This window comes from Geotrypetes seraphini, chromosome 7, assembly GCF_902459505.1.
Source record: "Geotrypetes seraphini chromosome 7, aGeoSer1.1, whole genome shotgun sequence".
NCBI classification, from domain to species: Eukaryota; Metazoa; Chordata; class Amphibia; order Gymnophiona; family Dermophiidae; genus Geotrypetes; species Geotrypetes seraphini.
Genome location: NC_047090.1, coordinates 134,348,094 through 134,367,917, shown reverse-complemented (window position 1 = coordinate 134,367,917; position 19,824 = coordinate 134,348,094). Strand labels below are relative to the sequence as shown.

Sequence of the window (19,824 nt, the reverse complement as noted above, 5' to 3'; positions counted from 1 at the left end):
AACTTTGGACATCTGTTAATGTTCAAAGATGAATCTTGGTGGTTGATTAAGATTGTTACTTAAAGTGGGCTGTTAGTCTGTGCTGGGAGAGGAAGGGAAATTGAGACCAACTGGATGGTCCAGTGGTAGTGCTATATGCACCTCTGAGGTTTAGCAGCGGTCAACCGTCCATCCTTTTCAGATAAGTTATTTTTTCTTTTGATTTTTTGATTCTGTGACTGTTTTGTAATAGTTATGTGGATGGCAAAGGGGACAGTGAAGGCGATGATGGTCCCCCAGTTAACCTCAGTTCGGTGTTATCACTGAATCACGGGTTATAGGGTCTGAGCTATTCACAATTAAGTTATAATATTTATATATTTTAACAAGAATTTTAGAGCTGTGATTTCAGATATTACTCATTAGTGCTATATGCATACCTGGATTTGTTTCAGATATCTAGTTGAGGTTCCAGAAGCTGGCAGTTTGAGAGTACTGCAGGATTAGCCCCATGAAGGACTTCCTAATAGGGAGAGGGAGTGCATGCTGCAGATAGGCAGACTGGATGGGCCATTTGGCCTTTATCTTCCATCTTGCTCAGAACTTTACATCCCAGCATCTTTGGATGAGATCACCCACTTGTGTGCCTGATTAATCCTGTGGTATATGGAGAACACCTGTTTTACAGGTGATCAACTTTGCTAAACTCTCAGTCAAGAAGATGATGATGCCCTTTTTGTGTTGTACCTGTATTGTGAATAAATAGTAAAATTAAACTGGTTATCTACCATTGTAATTTTAAGTGCAGTATTCATATCACTAGTTCTGAGCTTTTATTTGTTTTTATCCTAGGGGCTTAATTATTTGCACAGCAAAAGTAAAATGCACAGGGATATTAAGGTAAGGCTCTTTAATATAATTATATGTTTGTTTTTATGTTTTTTGGAAGCTTCTATAGTGCTACTAATGACTGGGGAGTCAATTCAGAGTAGTTTGCATGAACTTTAGTAATGGTGCTACAATACATGAACTTCAGTGAAAGTGTTACAATTCATGGCTTAAATATATGTACCGTATTTGCCGGCGTATAAGACGACTGGGCGTATAAGACGACCCCCCAACTTTTACAGTTAAAATATAGAGTTTGTTATATACTCGCCATATAAGACTACCCCTTCTTCCGCACACCTTCTGCACAACAAATAAAACTTAAAAGAACATCAGAATTTATTTCAACAATTTTAATTAATTCACTAAAGCTGAATAGAACAATAAACCCATGGGAGCTGCCATGCTATTTGTTTTCTAAACTGTTAACCAAACTGAAACTGTCAATGATAGAAGGAAGATAACACATAGAGGGAGAGAGCAAGTGCCGGGCAAGTCCCTAGCAAGTTTGCTGGCATGACAGTTTCCCTTTAAAAGCCTTCAAAAGCCTCCTGTTCGCCCCCGCAACTTCCTTAAGGGCTAGACTCCACACACGGCCGCATGTGCGAGAGACGTAGTAAAGAGAAAAGGGGTGGGGCCAGAGCGCCGCTGCTTCCCGCTGCGCAGGATGAAGGAGCTGGCACCCTTGTCACACTGATGTCCCGCCATGGCCCCGCTGATGTCCCGGCAGGTTTACTAGTACCGTAAGCACCGTAAGGAGGTAAGGAAGGAGATGTTAGGGCATGTAAAGTAGAGAGTTGCGCGGGGACAGAAATCCCACCCGTCCCCGTGAGGAATCCCACCCGTCCCCGTGAGGAATCCCTCCATCCCCACCCGTCCCCGTGAGGAATCCCCTCCGTCCCCACGAGGAATCCCCTCCATCCCCGCCCGTCCCTATAAACTTCAGAAATAGTTATTTCATTTAATTATGCTACTGAATTAAAGGCTCTGGTAGAAACCCATTTACAAATAAGCAAAAAGACTTTATTAATTTGAAAATATTAATTGGGAAGAATACATACTTTGTAAACGGGTTTCTACCAGAGCCTCTAATGTTTATAAATTTTTATCAACACAACTAATATACTACTTTATCCTGAAGCAAAAAAAAAAAAAAAAAAAAAAAAAAAAAAAAGAAATAGAATTCTTTTCCTACCTTTGTTGCCTGGTTTCTGCTTTCCTCATGTTCTCATTCAATTCCTTCCATCCACTGTCTCTCTTCCTTCTGCATCTTCCATTTGCTCTGTTACTGTGCCTCTCCCTTTCTTCCCCCTTCCAAATTGGTCTGGCACCCATCTTCTTCTCTCCGCTCCCCCCATAGTCTGGCATCTGTCTTCTTCCCTGCCAGCGTCTTCTCCCTACTCTCTCTTCCTCATTTCCTTTCAATGTCCTTCTCCCCCCCATCTTCCCCATGTCCTTTCAGCGTCCTTCTCCCTCTCTGTCTTCCCCATGGCCTTTCAGCGTCCTTCTCCACCCCTTTGTCTTCCCCATGTGCTTTCAGCGTCCTTCTCCCCCCTCTGTCTTCCACAAGTGCTTTCAGAGTCCTTCCCCCCCCGCCCTTCCCATGGCCTTTCAGCGTCCTTCTCCACCCCTTTGTATTCCCCCATGTGCTTTCAGCGTCCTTCTCCCTCCTCTGTCTTCAAGTGCTTTCAGAGTCCTTCCCCCCCTCCTGTCTTCACCATGGCATTTCAGCGTCCTTCTCCCCCCCCCCTCCTTCTCTACCGCCCCGGGTGCAGCACAGCCAGCCAGGTCCCCTTACTTTTGTGGTACTTCCCCGACCGACCGACAACAGCCCGGGTCCGACAAACCTCCCTGCCCTTAACCGCGAATCTAAATTACCTTCTTACAGCTGCTGTAAGAAGGTAATTTAGATTCGCGGCTACAGGGCAGGGAGGATTGTCGGACCCGGGCTGTTATCGGTTGGTCGGTGAAGTGCCACAAAAGTAAGGGGACCTGGCCGGCTGTGCTGCAACCGGGGCGGGGCGGGGCGGACCGCCCCCCCCCCCCTCCCTTGGTAGCCACTCGAACCGCGAGGCTACTTTCCTTCTCCTTACCTGCCCTGCCTGCAGCACAGAGCCGAACGGAAGTCTTCCCGACGTCAGCGCTGACGTCGGAGGGAGGGAGGGCTTTGTTTAAGCTTTGTTTAAGCCCTCCCTCCCCTCCGACGTCAGCGCTGACGTCGGGAAGACTTCCGTTCGGCTCTGTGCTGCAAGCAGAGAAGGTAGGGAGAAGAAGAGCCGCGCGACTGAGTACATCCAGCCCCGCAGGAGCCCCGCAACCCTCGGAGGCGTCCCCATGGGATCCCCGCGACCCTAGGGGCGTCCCCACGGGATCCCCATGACCCGAAGGGGGAACTAGCGGGATGCCCGTGGGTCCCGCGGGATTCCCGTCGTCCCCGTTCCTGTGCAGCTCTCTAATGTAAAGTAAGGGCATGTAAACAGTACCCGGCGTATAAGATGACCCCCGACTTTGGGGAGGATTTTAAGGTACTGAAAAGTTGTCTTATACGCCGGCAAATACGGTATATCTTGCCTATTTATGCGCAAACAAAAGGTTGATCCTTGTACTCCACAGAACCATAAGTCTGATGAGAACAAAAACACTGTGGGGAAGATGATGTTCAAGATGCAGGCTTTATTGAAGATTCAGTTCAATAATCCACATGAAGAGATACCTAGGACCCAAGTGATTGGGGACTATGGACCCAACACGGTCCGTGTTTTGACAAAAACTGTGGATTTTGCCCTTAAGCGGCCATTTGATTCTGCTGCTGCTTGTGTAAAGGCGTCATCGGCCTCTTCTTTGGTGGCTTAGGCATGTCATTCCAAGCTATGCCATGGTCCTGAAACTGTAGTGCTTCGTGACTTGGATTTTCTCATCTCTGGAGTGAATTATATGGCTCATGCCTTGTATGACATCTTGAAAGTTTTCACCAAGTTTGCCGCCTATTCTGTTTTGGTATGCAAAATGCTCTGAATCCAGTAGTAGTTGGCGATTCCTCTTCTAAGCTGATTTTGAGACGGTTGCCATTTAAAGGACAGCTTCTATTTGGTCAGGGTCTGGATGTTCTTGCCTGTCTCCTGTCAGGAGAAGCATCAACAGATTGTCAGGGACCTTCTGCTCACTCCGGTTCCGAAGGCATGGCAGTACCTTCAGGTTCTGGGGACCATGGTGACAACGATCGATTGTGTTCCCTTGGGCTAGAGCCCATCTGCATCCACTGCAGGATGCTCTGTTTTCACATGGGAATCCCCAGCAGGACCTGTTGCATGCATCCTTGCCCTGGACGACTGTGGCGCGGAACAGCCTTGCATGGTGGTTGCGACCCCTCTTGTTTTCCAGGGGCCTTCTCCTTTGGATCTCAGATTGGGTAATTCTGTCTACGGATGCGAGTCTAAAAGGCTGGAGAGTGGTATGTATGACGTACCTGTTCAGGGGTAGTGGGCGCCCTCAGAGCGCAAGAGGTCGATCAATTGCCTGGAGCTTCAGGCGATCTGGTTGGCGCTTCTCCACTTTGATAGTCATTTGTCATAGAGCTGTACATGTGTTCTCAGACAATGGCACAATTGTGGCTTACGTCAGCCGGCAGGGGGTATGAAGAGTCCTTCTCTGAGCATGGAGGCTCAGCTTCTTTTCTGGTGGGTGGAGAGATGTCTTGTGGCGCTGTAAGCAGCATATGTGGTAGGAGTGGACAACGTTTAAGCAGACTTTCTCAATCATCAGTTGCTGGACCCTGGAGAGTGGTCCCTGTTCTAAAGAGCTTTTGAGTGCATAGTGGAGGTGCCCCATGTTTGACCTTATGGCGACTGTGGCCAACAAGAAAGCTGATTAGCCTGAGAGGCCAGCAGAAAAGGCCTGTACGCGTTGGTTCAGCCATGGTCAGGAGGGTCTCCTCTATGTTTTTCCTCTGTGGCCCATGATAGGGTGTCTGAGGCGGATCAAGGCCCATGAAGGTCTGGTTGTACCTGATTGACCAAGGCAGCTGTGGTATGCCGACCTGGTTCAGCTCTAACAGGATTGGGGGCTCCGGTTGCCTTATTATTCTCACTTTCTCACACAGGGTCCAATTGCAATGCAAGATCCAGAACACTTTGGTCTTATGGCGTGGCTCTTGAGCGCACAACCTAGCTGTGTTTATTCTTCAGCTATGATTGTCACATTGCTTCACAGCAAACGGAAGTCCTAAAGTAGCGGCCTATGCGAAAGATTGAAGGTGTTACCAGGCCTGGTGCACCCTGGGACAGGTGGACCAGTCTCTTCCATTGATTCCTCGGGTTCTTGAGTTTCTGCAGAATGGCCTGAAGAAGGGGTTCGTAGTAGCTTTGCTCCGAGTACAAATTGTCGGTCTTTCGTGTTTGGGCCCTCCTTCTCTGAGGAGGCTCATTGGTAGCCCATACGGATGTGATTCGTTTTCTCCAGGGTGCTCTGCTTCTTAGGCCTCACTTGCGCCTTCCCTATCCGAACTGGAATCTCAATCTGGTTATTTGCTCTCTGGCTCATTCGCTGTATGAGCCTCCAGAGCAGGTATCCCTTAAGGATCTCACGATCAAGACAGTCTTTCTGGTAGCTATTACCTCAGTCTGCAGGTTCTCTGAGCTCCAGCCTCTTTCCTGCAGGGATCCCTTTCTGTGTATTATAGATTCTACTGTGATGCTGTATACTGTTCCTTCTTTTCTTCCGAAAGTGGTTTCCGCTTTCTGTGTGAATCAGGAAATATGGCTTCCTGCTTTTGCTTCCTCCTGTTTCAAGGGAGCAGGACTGGGTGTTACAATCCTTGGATGTGCACAGACTTTAATTGCGGTATCTGGAGGTCACCAATGAGTTTTGCCTCTCTGACCACCTGTTCGTTCTGGCAGGTCCTGCCTGCAAAGGTCGACCAGCTTCTAAGACTACCATTTCTATGTGGATTCACATGGCCATTTCCGTGACTTACGTGACGACCAGGAAGAAGCCCCCCTTCAGGATGCAGGCTCATTCAACCAGAGGTGTTTCGTCCTCTTGGGCAGAGTTGTTGGCTGTTTCTCTGGATGTAATTCTATCCCCCCTTACTCTTCTCTTCTATATATAAGTTCATGTAAACCTTTTTTTTCCTTCTCTTCCTATATTTTAAGTTCTTATAAACCGTGCCGAGCTCCACAACATCCGTGGAGATGATGTGGTATATAAACTTAAGGTTTAGTTTAGTTTAGGGTTGCTACTTGATCCTCCTTGCATAAATTCACCAAGTTCTACAGGATTGATGTGGCAGCCCAGCAGAATGCTGCTTTTGGTGCGTCTGTTCTGGCAGCGGGCACATCTTCTGTTGGTGGGGCTTAGTGTAACAGCGACATTGAACAAATAAGCTAAGTTTATGTTCTTTAGGGGAATGAAAGAATAAGCAAATCTATTGAAATGAGTGAAATGACAATGAACTATATGGAATAGATATTTTATGATGAATTGAAACCTTTGAAAAGATTTTGATATGAACTATTAGATTATTTATCTATTTATTAAGTAGTACATGAAATATCATGAAGAGCAGAAATATCAAGAAAAGAAAATAATATAAAACTCAGAAAAAAGAAAAAATATAGGTTAAAAAATACACGATTGGGTGAGCCAGTGATGAGTGCTGCCACACTGTACTGCATGACACTATAGCAGACAGGTGGCGTTCTGAAATTCCCCACGTGTGGTTTAAATATATTATAAGAGGCATGATATAACTGTAAACAGCGTTTGAAGATCTTTAGGTATAGGTTAAGTGTATAAGTGCTTTAGAGTGCCTAATTGGATTGTGAGATACCTGAGCCTTGACACCCTGAGGTTGTGGGTTCAAACCCACACTGCTCCTTGTGACCCTGGGCAAGTCACTTAATCCCCCCATTGCCCAGGTACATTAGATAGATTGTGAGCCTGCTGGGACAGACAGGGGAAAATGCTTGAGTACCTGAATAAATTCATGTAAACCGTTCTCAGCTTCCCTTGGAGAGCAGTATAGAAAACTGATAAATAAAATAATTTTCTTTCCTTTAGAAGCAGCAGATGAATCCAGAGCCCCACCCTATTGATAATCTTTAGTGGTATCTCAAAGAAGTCTTACACTGTCAGAGTTCATGATTGGTTATTTATTTCAGTAGGTTTCAAATGGTTTTATATGGGGAAAGTAGTTTTTTTTCTCAAGAATACAAGAATAGCCTTATTGGGTCAGAGCAGTGGTACATCTTGCCCATTATCCTGTCTTCGCAGAGGCCAATCCAAGTCACAAGTACCTGGCAAAAACCCAAATAGTAGCAGCATTCCATGCCACTGATCCAGGGTATCAAATCATTCAACTGACCCACATTGGTAACAAAATTCATGGAGCGTGATCAAAATAAAGTTTATAAAAATACTCAGAGATATGGAACTCTTTAAGGAAGGCTTGAATACCTCCCTTGGGTGAAGAGTTCACCTTCCAGTCATTGTTGTTTTATAAAAACTTTGATCACTAACTCCACAGAATATTGCTTGATTCAGTCTCAAAAAACTTTCATAATAAAGATTTTTAACGTATTTGAGAGTCACTGTGTGTTGTACTATGTGCTGAAATAATACTTAGTTTAGCTTAGTACAACACACAGTGACTCTCAAATACGTTAAAAATCTTTATTATGAAAGTTTTTTGAGACTGAACCAAGCAATATTCTGTGGAGTTAGTGATCAAAGTTTTTATAAAACAACAATGACTGGAAGGTGAACTCTTCACCCAAGGGAGGTATTCAAGCCTTCCTTACAGAGTTCCATATCTCTGAGTATTTTTATAAACTTTATTTTGATCATTCTCCATGAATTTTGTTACCAATGTGGGTCAGTTGAATGATTTGATATCATAGCCTATTTCTGACCTCAGGTCTGTAATTATTATACCTAAATCTTACAGCAAATTTATATTTGGACTGATCCAGGGTAAGCAGTGGCTTCTCCCAAGTCTGTCGCAACAGAACTTGCCAAACCTTTTTTAAAACCAGCTACATTAACTGTTCTTACCACATCTTCTGGTAACGCATTCCAGAGCTTAACTATTCTGAGTAAAAAAATATTTCCTCCTATTGGTTTAAAAAGTATTACTCTGTAACTTCGAGTGTACCCTAGTCTTTTTAAAGCTTGATGCAGTAAAAAATCATTCCACTTGTATCAATTTTACACCACACAGGATTTTGTAGACTTTAGTCATATCTCCCTTCAGCTGTGTCTTTTCCAAGCTGAAGAGCCCTAACCTCTTTAGTCTTTCTTCATACAAGAGAAGTAACATCCCCTTTATCATCTTGGTCACTCTTCTTTGAACCTTTTCTAGTGCCACTATATCTTTTTTAAGATAAGGCGACCAGAACTGAATGCAGTACTCCAGGTGAGGTTGCACTATTGAGTGATACAGAGGCATTATAACATTCTTAGTCTTCTTTACTATCCCTTTTCTAATAATTCCTAGCATCTTGTTTGCTTTATTGGCTGCCGCCGCATATTGGGTAGAAGGTTTCAGCGTATTGTCCACAATAACACCCAGATCTTTTTCTTGAGCGCTGACCCCCGAGATGGACCTTAGCATCCGGTAACTATGATTTGGATTATTCTTCCCAATGTGCTTTACTTTGCATTTGTTTCAACTTCTTCAAAAAAGAGAATTTCTAATAATTTAAATTCAATAAATAATATAATTAATAAATAAATAGTACTCAGTGAAAGCCAAAACGAACTTCAAGGTATAAGAGCACAGGACTGTTATCAGCTCAGGCTTGAATACATCATTGCACTCCTCCCTCCCTCCCAATAAATAGAATAAATAGAAAACAATAAATCAGAATGGAGGAGTACTTAGCTCTGCTGGAATAGTTGTTACGTCCTGGGCTCTTGCTTTAAGTCCAAAAGTGCTTAGTTCTCCCCAATCAATCAAAAATCCAAAAAGCAAAAATTCAAAAGAAACACAATAAAAAAACAAAATCCACAGTCACTTTGCATTGGTCTACATTAAATTTCATCTGCCATTTGGACATCCAGTCTTCCAGTTTCTTAAGGTCCTCCTGTAGTTTTTTCAGCCTACATGTGTTTTAACAAGTTTGAACAGTCTCTGGATTCATCTGCTGCATCTAAAGGAAAATTTATCAGATATAGCATAAGTTTTGCTTACAAAACTGCTCCGCCGAGCAGCGCATACTAAATGTCAAGCTGCCCACTCTATTCCTATGAGCGTCGTGGCATTTAATGTGCACTGTTTGGCAGTACATCTTTATAAAAGCCGGCCTAAATTTGTTATACCACCTTATCTGATCACAGGTCAATACAGTTTATAGGCTAAAAACGCATAAAAAGTAACCTATAAAATATGATAGGAAAGGATCTATCAACCAGACCTTCATGCAATAGAAAATAAATCTATTATGCTAAAATAAGCTAAAAACAAGCTACTTTGTATGTGAAATGTAAAAATATTGTAAATAGTGGATATTAAATATTTAAAACATTTGTTTCAGGGTGCAAATATTCTTTTGAAAGACAATGGAGATGTAAAGTTAGGTAAGTCACTGAAATTTGCTATTTGAAATGATAAATTAAGGGCTAAATTTACTAACGTGATGAAGATGAATTATTAGTAAATAGGCCGCCTCAATAATAATGGGCCTCACTTTAAAATAACTATAGTAAATTGTGTTAATGATGCATGCTAGTAAATGTATCCTTATGTTTTCACCAGCAGCTTAATGAGAGAGATGTAGGCCTACAGCTTAGGAGCTTTATTTTGTGGAAAAGGTACTTTTTCTTGCCAGAACAGACAAGGTCTGCAGTTAGAATTTGTACATTGTTAATTAAGAATGTTTGAGAACAAGCAAGCTCTGAGAACATCTTGTTGAATGTGTCCAAAGAGTCAGGAACACTTGGGTCTGCAGAGCTCTCTAATAAGAGTCTGTGAAATGCTACTCTTAGGCCCAGATGAACATAACTCCGACACCAAGGTAGAAAAAATACTGTTGTGGGAGCGAATTTTCTTTTACTAGCGATGTTCAGCACAATAGCATGCTAGTAAAAGGTTGGAGTAAAAGAGTAATTGCTAGGCACAGCTCATCCCTCCTGTCAAGCTGCTCTCTCTGCTCTGGCGGCTTCTGCCACTCAGCTGTTTAGGGCAGGAAGAGCAGATTTTATTTTATTTTTTAATGGGCATAGATGCTGTGTTTGCTAAGGTATCCAATTGAAAAAGAATTTAGTTCGTAATGAGCTACATTTTTGGCTCTCATTAATTATTGTAGAGCCAGGAGAATCCCTAGGGACTTACACATAGTTAAGGCACCCACAATGTTTTTAGATAACCAGACTTTTTTAGGTCATTGGACTGTCATTTTAAATAAATGCTCTTTAGATCTTATGATCTTGGCAGAAACATGTAAAGCAAAAGCTAATGAACTGGATACCTTAGCAAACATGAAAATTTCTACCTTACAAGAAGCAGATTCACACTATGATCAGGTTTTAACAACTATGAACCATAGATTAGAGGGTCCACTTTACTTTATATCTTGGACTGAAATAAACAAGCATTGTTTTATTCCGAAGGCTCCTGTATATTGTCCATTATCCGTTCCCACTGATTTCTGGTGCAGTTTACAAAGCATACCTCGCTTCCCAGTGAATGAGGCGTGGTATTAAAGGATGCCTAGGACCGCAGACTGGATTTTGTTCATGAGCTCTTTGAGGCTGAAGCCTCAGGTTTGAAAGCAGCTGTGTTGGTATCTTTTGTCGCCTGGGTTTGTGAATCCAGTTGGCCTATTGAAGAGCGTGGGAGGAGATCAGCACAGATTTCATGGTGCTGGACATTATACGGGAGGGATACAAGCTCAATTTTTCATCCCCTCCGAGATTCTCCATAGGTGGGAATAAGCAGTCAAAGTCAGAGCAACAGTGCAAAGGTTGCTGGATCTAGAAGCCATAGAGCTTGTACCAGAGGAAGACATGGGCTCAGGCAGTTACTCATAGTGCCCAAGAGAGGGTCAGAAGACTGGAGGCTGATTCTAGACCTCAGTGCAGTGAATGCGACCCTCAAGATACCATGTTTATGAGACAATGAAGTCTATGATTGTGTCAGTGGCACCAGGACAATTTGCCACCTCCCTGGTTACTATTTTTCTAGAACACAGGAAGTTTTTGCGATTCCATGTACTGGAGCAACACTTCCAGTTTGTGGCCTTGCCTTTTGGGCTGGCCATGGCACCACAGACCTTCACCAAGGTGTAATTGTGGTTGTTGCAGCACACCTGTGCAGAATGGGCATGCAAATCCATCATACAAGAGGAGTAACATCCCCTTTATCATCTTGGTCACTCTTCTTTGAACCTTTTCTAGTGCCACTATATCTTTTTTAAGATAAGGAGACCAGAACTGAATGCAATACTCCAGGTGAGGTTGTACTATTGAGTGATACAGAGGCATTATAACATTCTTAGTCTTCTTTACTATCCCTTTTCTAATAATTCCTAGCATCTTGTTTGCTTTATTGGCTGCTGCCGCACATTGGGTGGAAGGTTTCAGCGTATTATCCACGATAACGGACGGGGAGAGGGACCTTGGGGTGATAGTGTCCGAAGATCTAAAGGCGAAAAAACAGTGTGACAAGGCAGTGGCTGCTGCCAGAAGGATGCTGGGCTGTATAAAGAGAGGCGTAGTCAGTAGAAGGAAGAAGGTGTTGATGCCCCTGTACAGGTCATTGGTGAGGCCCCACTTGGAGTATTGTGTTCAGTTTTGGAGACCGTATCTGGCGAAAGACGTAAGAAGACTTGAGGCGATCCAGAGGAGGGCGACGAAAATGATAGGAGGCTTGTGCCAGAAGATGTATGAGGAGAGACTGGAAGCCCTGAATATGTATACCCTAGAGGAAAGGAGAGACAGGGGAGATATGATTCAGACGTTCAAATACTTGAAGGGCATTAACGTAGAACAAAATCTTTTCAAGAGAAAGGAAAATGGTAAAACCAGAGGACATGGTTTGAGGTTGAGGGGTGGTAGATTCAGGGGCAATGTTAGGAAATTCTACTTTACGGAGAGGGTAGTGGATGCCTGGAATGCGTTCCCGAGAGAGGTGGTGGAGAGTAAAACTGTGACTGAGTTCAAAGAAGCGTGGGATGAACACAGAAGATTTAGAATCAGAAAATAATATTAAATATTGAACTAGGCCAGTTACTGGGCAGACTTGCACGGTCTGTGTCGGTGTATGGCCGTTTGGTGAAGGATGGGCAGGGGAGGTTTTCAATGGCTGGGAGGGTGTAGATGGGCTGGAGTAAGTCTTAACAGAGATTTTGGCAGTTGGAACCCAAGCACAGTACCGAGTAAAGCTTTGGATTCTTGCCCAGAAATAGCTAAGAAGAAAAATTAAATAAAATAAAATAAAAAATTTTAAATTGAAACAGGTTGGGCAGACTGGATGGACCATTCGGGTCTTTATCTGCCGTCATCTACTATGTTGCTATGTTACTATAACACGCTGACCTCCGAGATGGACCCTAGCATCCGGCAACTATGATTTGGATTATTCTTCTCAATGTGCTTTACTTTACATTTGTTCCAACTTCTTCAAAAAAGAGAATTTCTAATAATTTAAATTCAATAAATAATATAATTAATTAATAAATAGTACTCAGTGAAAGCCAAAATGAACTTCAAGGTATAAGAGCACAGGACTATCAGCTCAGGCTTGAATACATCATTGCACTCCTCCCTCCCTACCAATAAATATAATAAATAGAAAACAATAAATTAGAATGGAGGAGTACTTATCTCTGCTGGAATAGTTGTTACGTCCTGGGCTCTTGCTTTAAGTCCAAAAGTGCTTAGTGCTCCCCAATCAATCAAAAATCCAAAAAGCAAAAATTTAAAAAAAACACAATACAAAAACACAAATCCACAGTCACTTTGCATTTGTTCATATTAAATTTCATCTGCCGTTTGGACATCCAGTCTTCCAGTTTCCTAAGGTCCTCCTGCAGTTTTTCACAATTGGCTTATAAGAGCTCAGTCCAAATCCGAAGGCAAAACTAGTGGTTCACAGAGTGATTCAACTGCTGCAGAAGATGGGCTGGGTGATCAACTTTCAGAAAATCCATCTGGAGCCGAAGCAGTTTTTGGAGTTTCTGGGGAGTCTGGTTCAACACAAGGGAAGACAGTGTTCCTTCCAGAAGCCTGCAGAGAGAAGCTTTTGCATCCAATATAGTAGTTTAGAAAGAGTCTGCTTCAGCAGCCTGGTATTATTTTGCAGGTGCTAGGATCAATGGTTACAACCAAGGACATAATCCCCAGAGCGAGGGCACACTTTTGTCCACTCCAGGATGCGTTCCTCTCCTGATGGTGCCCACAGAGAGCCACGCTTCACCAGAGGCGTCCTTGGAAAGTGGAAGCTTGTCAGAGTCTAGCCTGGTGGTTGAAACCCTAGTCTCTCACCAGAGTAGTTCCCCTTTGCATCTCTTCATGGATGACTCTGATGACGGACACCTGCCTATACAGCTGGGGGACATTTTGCGAGGGGCTTCCAGTTCAGAAATGCTGCTCCCCTTCCCAGAGGAAGTGCTCAGTCAACCACTTGGAACTTCGAGCCATCCACCTGGCGCTTCAGGAATTTGGGACTGCATTGCAGAACAAAGCAGTACAAGCTTTCTCGGACAATGCAATGGTGGTAACCTCTCAATCGCCAGGTGGGCCCCAAAAGTGCTTCTCTACTCTTGGAAGTCCAGATGCTGTTTCAATGGATGGAGACCCATTTTCTGGTGCTCTCTGCAGCGCATGTGATAGGAGCAGCCAAGTATGCAAGTGGATTTCCTCAGCCGGAAAAGTGGTCATTGTCTCAGGAAGCCTTTACCTGTATTATGAATCGGTGGGAGCGCCCGACATTTGATCTGATAGCATTGGCAGCCAACAAAAAGGTGGTTTGGTTTTTCAGACAAAGACACGAGCCAGAAAGTGAAGGCCTGGACATCCTGGTGCAACCCCGGCCAAAGGCAGGTCTTCTTTATGCCTTTCTTCTGTGGCCCATGATAGGCCAAATTCTGCACAGGATCATGGTGCACCAGGGACCAGCAATTCTAGTAGCACCAGTCTGGCTGAGACGACCATGGTATGCAGACTTGGTTTGTCTGCAAATGGATCAAAGTCTCAAACTTCCCTGTTATCCCTTGCTGCTCATGCAGGGTCCATTTGCCCTGCAGGATCCAAAACGCTTTGGTCTTACGACATGGCTTGTGAGCACATGGCGCTAGCATGTAAAGGCTATTGATGGTGTGGTCTCCACCCTTCTAAGATGTAGGAAGAAGGTGACTATAGCAACATATGCCAAAGCCTTGAAGTGCTTGCAAACGTGGTGTGCTCAGAGGAGTGAGGACCCAAGCTCAGCACCGATCTCTGTGGTACTTGCCTTCCTGCAGGAAGTTCTGTGAAAGGGCCTAGTAGTTGGCTCCCTAAAAGTTGAGATTGTAGGGCTCTCCTGTTTTGGGCCTAGACTTAATAAGAGCATCGTAGCCACCCAAACAGATGTGGCCAGGTTTTTTAAAGGGCGCATTATACCTCCATCCTCTGGTGCGGCAGCCTTTTCCAACATGGAATTTTAATCCGGTCCTCCGGGCGCTAGCAAGAGCACCTTATAAACCTCTGGAGCAAGCTTCCCTGATGGATCTCACCATCAAGACTGTGTTTTTAGTAGTGATTACCTCCGCCCAATGAGTGTTTTTGTCCTTCAGAGATCATGCTTGAATCCGAAATTCTGATAAAACAGTCCCATCTTCCTTACTGAAAGCAGTTTGCAGCTTTTTCATTTGTCAAGAAGTCCGCATGCCTGCTTTCATTCCTTTGAGATCAAGAATGATCGAGTATTGAAATTGTTGGATGTGCACAGATTCTTACTGTGGTACCTGGAAGTTACAAATGAATTTTGATTGTCTAATCATATTGGCTGGAGCTGGCCATTGAAGTCAACCAACCTCGAAAATGACTGTTTCAAGATAAATCCATATGGCCATTTCTTCAGCCTAGGTTAGAAGTGGAAAACATCCGCCTAAATCCATAAAGGCGCACTCTACTAGAAGCATAGCTTCCTCATGAGTGGAATCTTCAGTGGTATCCCCAGAAGAAATACGTAGGGCTGCCACTTGGTCTTCTCTCCATATGTTCATGACGTTTTACAGGGTGGACGTGGCAGGCAAATAGAATTCTGCATTTGTATCTTCAGTTCTGACAGAAGGCTCATCTGTCCCACCCTAAACTTGGGAGACTGCTTTGATATACCCCACACATTCAGGAATGGAGTGCCTGTTGCATTAGAAGCAAAGTTTAAGTTCTTACCTCGATAATCTTCTTTCTGGTACATAGGATGGGTTTCAGGAATGGAGTCTCTTATCAGATGTTCATTTGCCTGCTTACTGCTTCAGAGGTGCCGGGGAATCTTGATATCTTGTTTCTTTCCTTTGTCGAGCCTTGACAAGGACAGAGGACTTGTTTGTTTTTCACCTTGTTATGTATGGTTCAGTTTATCTGCTATATGTTTTAATGATATGAGCAGAACAGACATGTCTTTTGGGGAGTGTTACCTATTCTATTTCCTCTCCAGGGCTGATCATTTGGCCTTTATCTGCCGTCATGTTTCACATTTCTATCTGCTTTGGTATGAACTGAGAAATTGGAGGACAGAACAAATGGATGGGAGGCGGAGCAAAAGAATGCTAATGAAACTCCCTACAAAAATTCTCACCAGAAGGGATTGACTACCCACATGTTCAGGAATGGAGTGTCTGCCTACTAGAAAGAAGAAGGCAAGAACCTAATCTTTCTTTTCATAGAGATTAGTTGCCAGTTTTGTAGCTACTTTCAGCTTGGACCACTGTCTTCCCATTTCACTTATATCCTCCCATCCCATTGGTTCTTCCTTCAGGAATTCTCTGTTTGCTGAAATCCAGCATTCTTGAAATGGAGGAGTGTGTGGCGCGGTGGTTGAAGCTACAGCCTCAGCACGCTGGGGTTGTAGGTTCAAATCCCGCACTGCTTCTTGTGACCCTGGGCAAGTCACTTAATCCTCCATAGCCCCAGGCACATTAGATAGATTGTGAGCCCACCGGGACAGACAGGGAAAATGCTTGAGTACCTGATTGTAAAACCACTTAGATCAGTGTTTTTCAACCTTTTTATACCTATGGACCGGCAGAAATAAAATAATTATTCTGTGGACTGGCATCGGTCCGTGGACCGGCGGTTGAAGAACACTGGGCTAAGTCGTGGGCCAGACCCCGCCCATCTCTACCCAATCTCCACCCTAGACCCCACCCCCATAATAGTACTAATTGCACCTTGCACGTCCCGTACCTCATCTGGAAGCCTTCCCTCTGATGTTGCAACGTCAGAGAAAAAGCTTCCGGTTCAGGCGCAGGATGCCCGTAGGAGCCACTGCCCGTGGCTTTGTGCACTGAATCAGTTAGGAAGAGGGTGCTGGCTCGAAGATAACGCTGCATCGATTGCACCGTGGACCAGCGGTTGAAGAACACTGTTTTGGGCCTGATGCAAGTGCTGGCCCTGTGGACCGGCAGGAAATTTCTGTGGACCGGCACTGGTCCATGGGCCGGTGGTTGAAGAACACTGGCTTAGATAACCTTGATAGGCAGTATATAAAATCCTAATAAACTTGAAATCCAGGATTTTGAGTTTTGTGTCCACAGTTCACTTTAGCTTTTATATCAAACCATATTGTATGATAATCACTACCAAATGAATCAGATTGAATTCTTTGACTGGGCAACCAGAGAATTGGATTGAGGACATGCACTAGATGTAACCTACTCAGATTTCAGCAAAGCCTTTGACACGTTCCTTATAGGAGATTCTTGAATAAACTCGACTGGCTGATTTTAGGACCCAAAGTGATGAACTGGATTAGAAAATGGTTGACAGACAGATGCCAGATGATGGCTCATGGAATTCACTAGAAAGAAGGAAGGTGAGTAGTCTAGTGCCTCAAGGGTCAATGCTGGTTCATTGTCGAAGGGTTAGATGATAGTTTGCTTTTTTTGTGGACATTCCAGAGGGAGTGAAAAAGGATTTGCAAATTAGAATAATGGTCTCATGTTTGGCAATTAAAATTCAATGAAAAGAAATGCAGAGTGATGCACTTGGGGAGTAGAAATTCAAGAGAGCCATATGTACTAGAAGGTGAGAGGCAGACAAGGGGAGGAACCTTGGGGTGATAATGTCTGATGACCTGAAGATGAAAAAACTGTGACAAAGCAGTGGCTGTAGCCAGAATGATGCTAGGCTGTATAGATAGAGGCATAACCAGCAGGTGTTGATGCCCCTGTACAAGTTGTTGGTGATGCCTCACTTGGAGTATTGTGTTTAGTTTTGGAGGTCAGGATGTAAAAATACTTGAAGCAGTCCAGAGGAAGGCAATGAAAATGGTATGGGACTTGTGCCAAAAGATGTACAAAAAGAGAATGGAAGACCTGGATATGTATACTTTAGAGGAGAAGAGGAACATAGGAGATATGATCAGATATTTAAATACTTTCCAGAGAAGGAAAAATGATAAAACTAGAGGACATTTTTTGAGGTTGCGGGTGGTAGACTTAGGAGTAATGTCAGGAAACTCTATTTCATGGAGAGGGTGGGTGATGCCGGGAATGCCTTCCCAAGCGAAGTGGTGGAGAAGAAAATGGTGACAGAATTCAAAAAAGTGTAGGATGAACTAGGCTTTCGACCTCCGCAGCATGTTCCCTCTGCCGTGGGCCCATATGTCAGAGGTAGGGCAGGATCACGGCAGAGGGAACATGCTGCGGAGGTTGAAAACCAAGTCTCAGGTTTCGGAGGACTAGGGGTGCAGCTGCTGGTAGAACGTAATTGGTTCAGCTGTCGTTGGGAGACGACAGGAGTCCTGGCAGCTCAAGCTTTCCACGGTGACATGGAACAGCTATGAGGACTCACTCCAGCTTGAGCACTACTGTAGGCTTGAGTGACGTGTGCACGATGCCGGTCCTGACAGCATTATCCTAGAATCATTTTTGCAGTGTGAGGTTATTGCAAAGAACTGCTATTGCATTTAATCTCTCTATGGTGGGTTGGGGGGGGAAAGTGAGGGGAAGAACTAATGGGTCTAAAACAGAGGAGAGGGAGAGAGATGGTGGACAATGGGATGGAGGCAGGGAAGGAACAGAAAGGGAGAGAAGTTGGACACAAGGGATGGTGTGGAGGGGAGGATAGAGATACTGGATAGGAGGGAAGAGAAAGGGAGAGCTGGTGGATCCTGGGGTGGTGGGGAAGGAGGGAGAGATGCTGGATAAAAGGGTAGTTGAGAAAGCCTGGGACCAACATGACTGGAATAATGACCAGACAACAAAAGGTAGAAAAAATAATTTTAGTTTCTGTTTTGTGATTGCAATATGTTGGATTTGAAATGTGTATCCTGCCAGAGCTGATGTTAGCAACCGTGAACTAGGACCTAAAAGAAAGGAAAAGTATTTATTTATTTTGTTTACATCAAAGAGCCGGCGTGGGGTTGGAGAGGTTGTTACCCTATACTCCTAAGACTAAGGGGTCATTTTATTAAGGTGCGCATTTAGCGCACACTAAATCTGTTAGCGTACCTTAATAAAAGGACCCCCTAAGTATCTTATTAAAAAATTTGGCCCGTGACTTAGCCTATGTGTTAGATTTTGGTCCCTTATGAGTTTGATACCCCTGATCTATGGTCCTTACTCATTTATAAGCCCTCATGATAGGAATGCTATTCATTTTCTGAAAATAAAATTTCAGAAGGCATTTAAGGAACTGTAATTTAGATTGTGACTGTATGCTTAATTGACATTGCCTTATTTTATATTTTCCTTTTAAGTAGGTTCACTGTTAGACATTATATTAATTCAAATGTATTCATCTTATATCTTTTTCAGCTGATTTTGGAGTAGCAGCAAAAATAACAGCAACAATCGCAAAGAGAAAATCTTTCATCGGTACCCCTTACTGGTAATGAAGAATTTACTTTGTTCTTGATATCAGGTTTGCTAAAATATTTATTGAACAATAAATATAGCATTTTATTCTTTTCAACACAACAGAATATTGGAAATACATTATATATAAGGGGTTGAGAATGGCTGGTGGCAAAATAACTTTAAATCTAGTGCAGTGTGTCTAGTGGTCTTGAACTGCAAGATTTTGTATCTGAACCAACAAATTGCTTGCAGAAAACTGTCAATCATTTTTTCAACTCCACCTCCTTCCTAAGGAGCTGCTTCTGCCTCCTCAGTTTTTCTGCTCTGCGTTTTATTTTTGGGCATTTTTTTTCTAAGTGTTCGATTGGAGGCTCGGTGCCCAGAGTTCCACTTATTGGGACCTCTGCCTGGGAAAAGATGCTGACTAGAGAATGACACGGGGAAAAAATCTGTCCCCGTCACTGCCCCGTCAACGGACCACTGTCCCCTTTACCGCCCTGTCCCCGACGTCCCCTTCACTGCTCTGTCCCCAATGTCCCCTTCACCTCTCCGTCCCCGCAGCATCCATCCTTCCCTCTCGCCACCTCACTGCACTTCAGCAGCCTGAGAATTTCCCTCCCTCCCCCTTACCATCGCGGTGCGTTAGTAAAGAAACTTACTGAAGCCGGCGGAGACTGCCTGTCTGTACCGGTAGTCGCGTGTGTGTGGGTGGAAGTTGCATCAGAGGAGAAGCTTCCACCTACACACACGCGACTGCAGGCAGGCAGGCTTCACCAGCTTCAGTAAGTTTCTTTACTAAAGCGCCACAAAGGTAAGGGGGAGGGAGGGAGGGAGGAAGATAGATTTAGCCGGAGGGAGGGAGGGAGAGGTGGTCGGGGGGGGGGGGGGGGCTGCGCGCGATCAGTGACCGTGCGCCTTCCCTCCCTTAACTATAGGGACAAGGCTATTCACTCTACAA

The 19,824-nt window shown here is 44.1% G+C and overlaps 1 protein-coding gene across 1 annotated transcript in view; it reads left to right on the top strand.

The window, feature by feature from the left end:
- Positions 1–19,824, top strand: part of MAP4K5 (mitogen-activated protein kinase kinase kinase kinase 5) — a 293,565-nt gene that overhangs the window by 85,891 nt on the left and 187,850 nt on the right. The window contains exons 6-8 of the mRNA XM_033950939.1: positions 832–879; positions 9,399–9,441; positions 18,825–18,897. Coding sequence (XP_033806830.1) covers positions 832–879; positions 9,399–9,441; positions 18,825–18,897 — 164 coding nt within the window. The remainder of the gene's footprint in view (positions 1–831; positions 880–9,398; positions 9,442–18,824; positions 18,898–19,824) is intronic.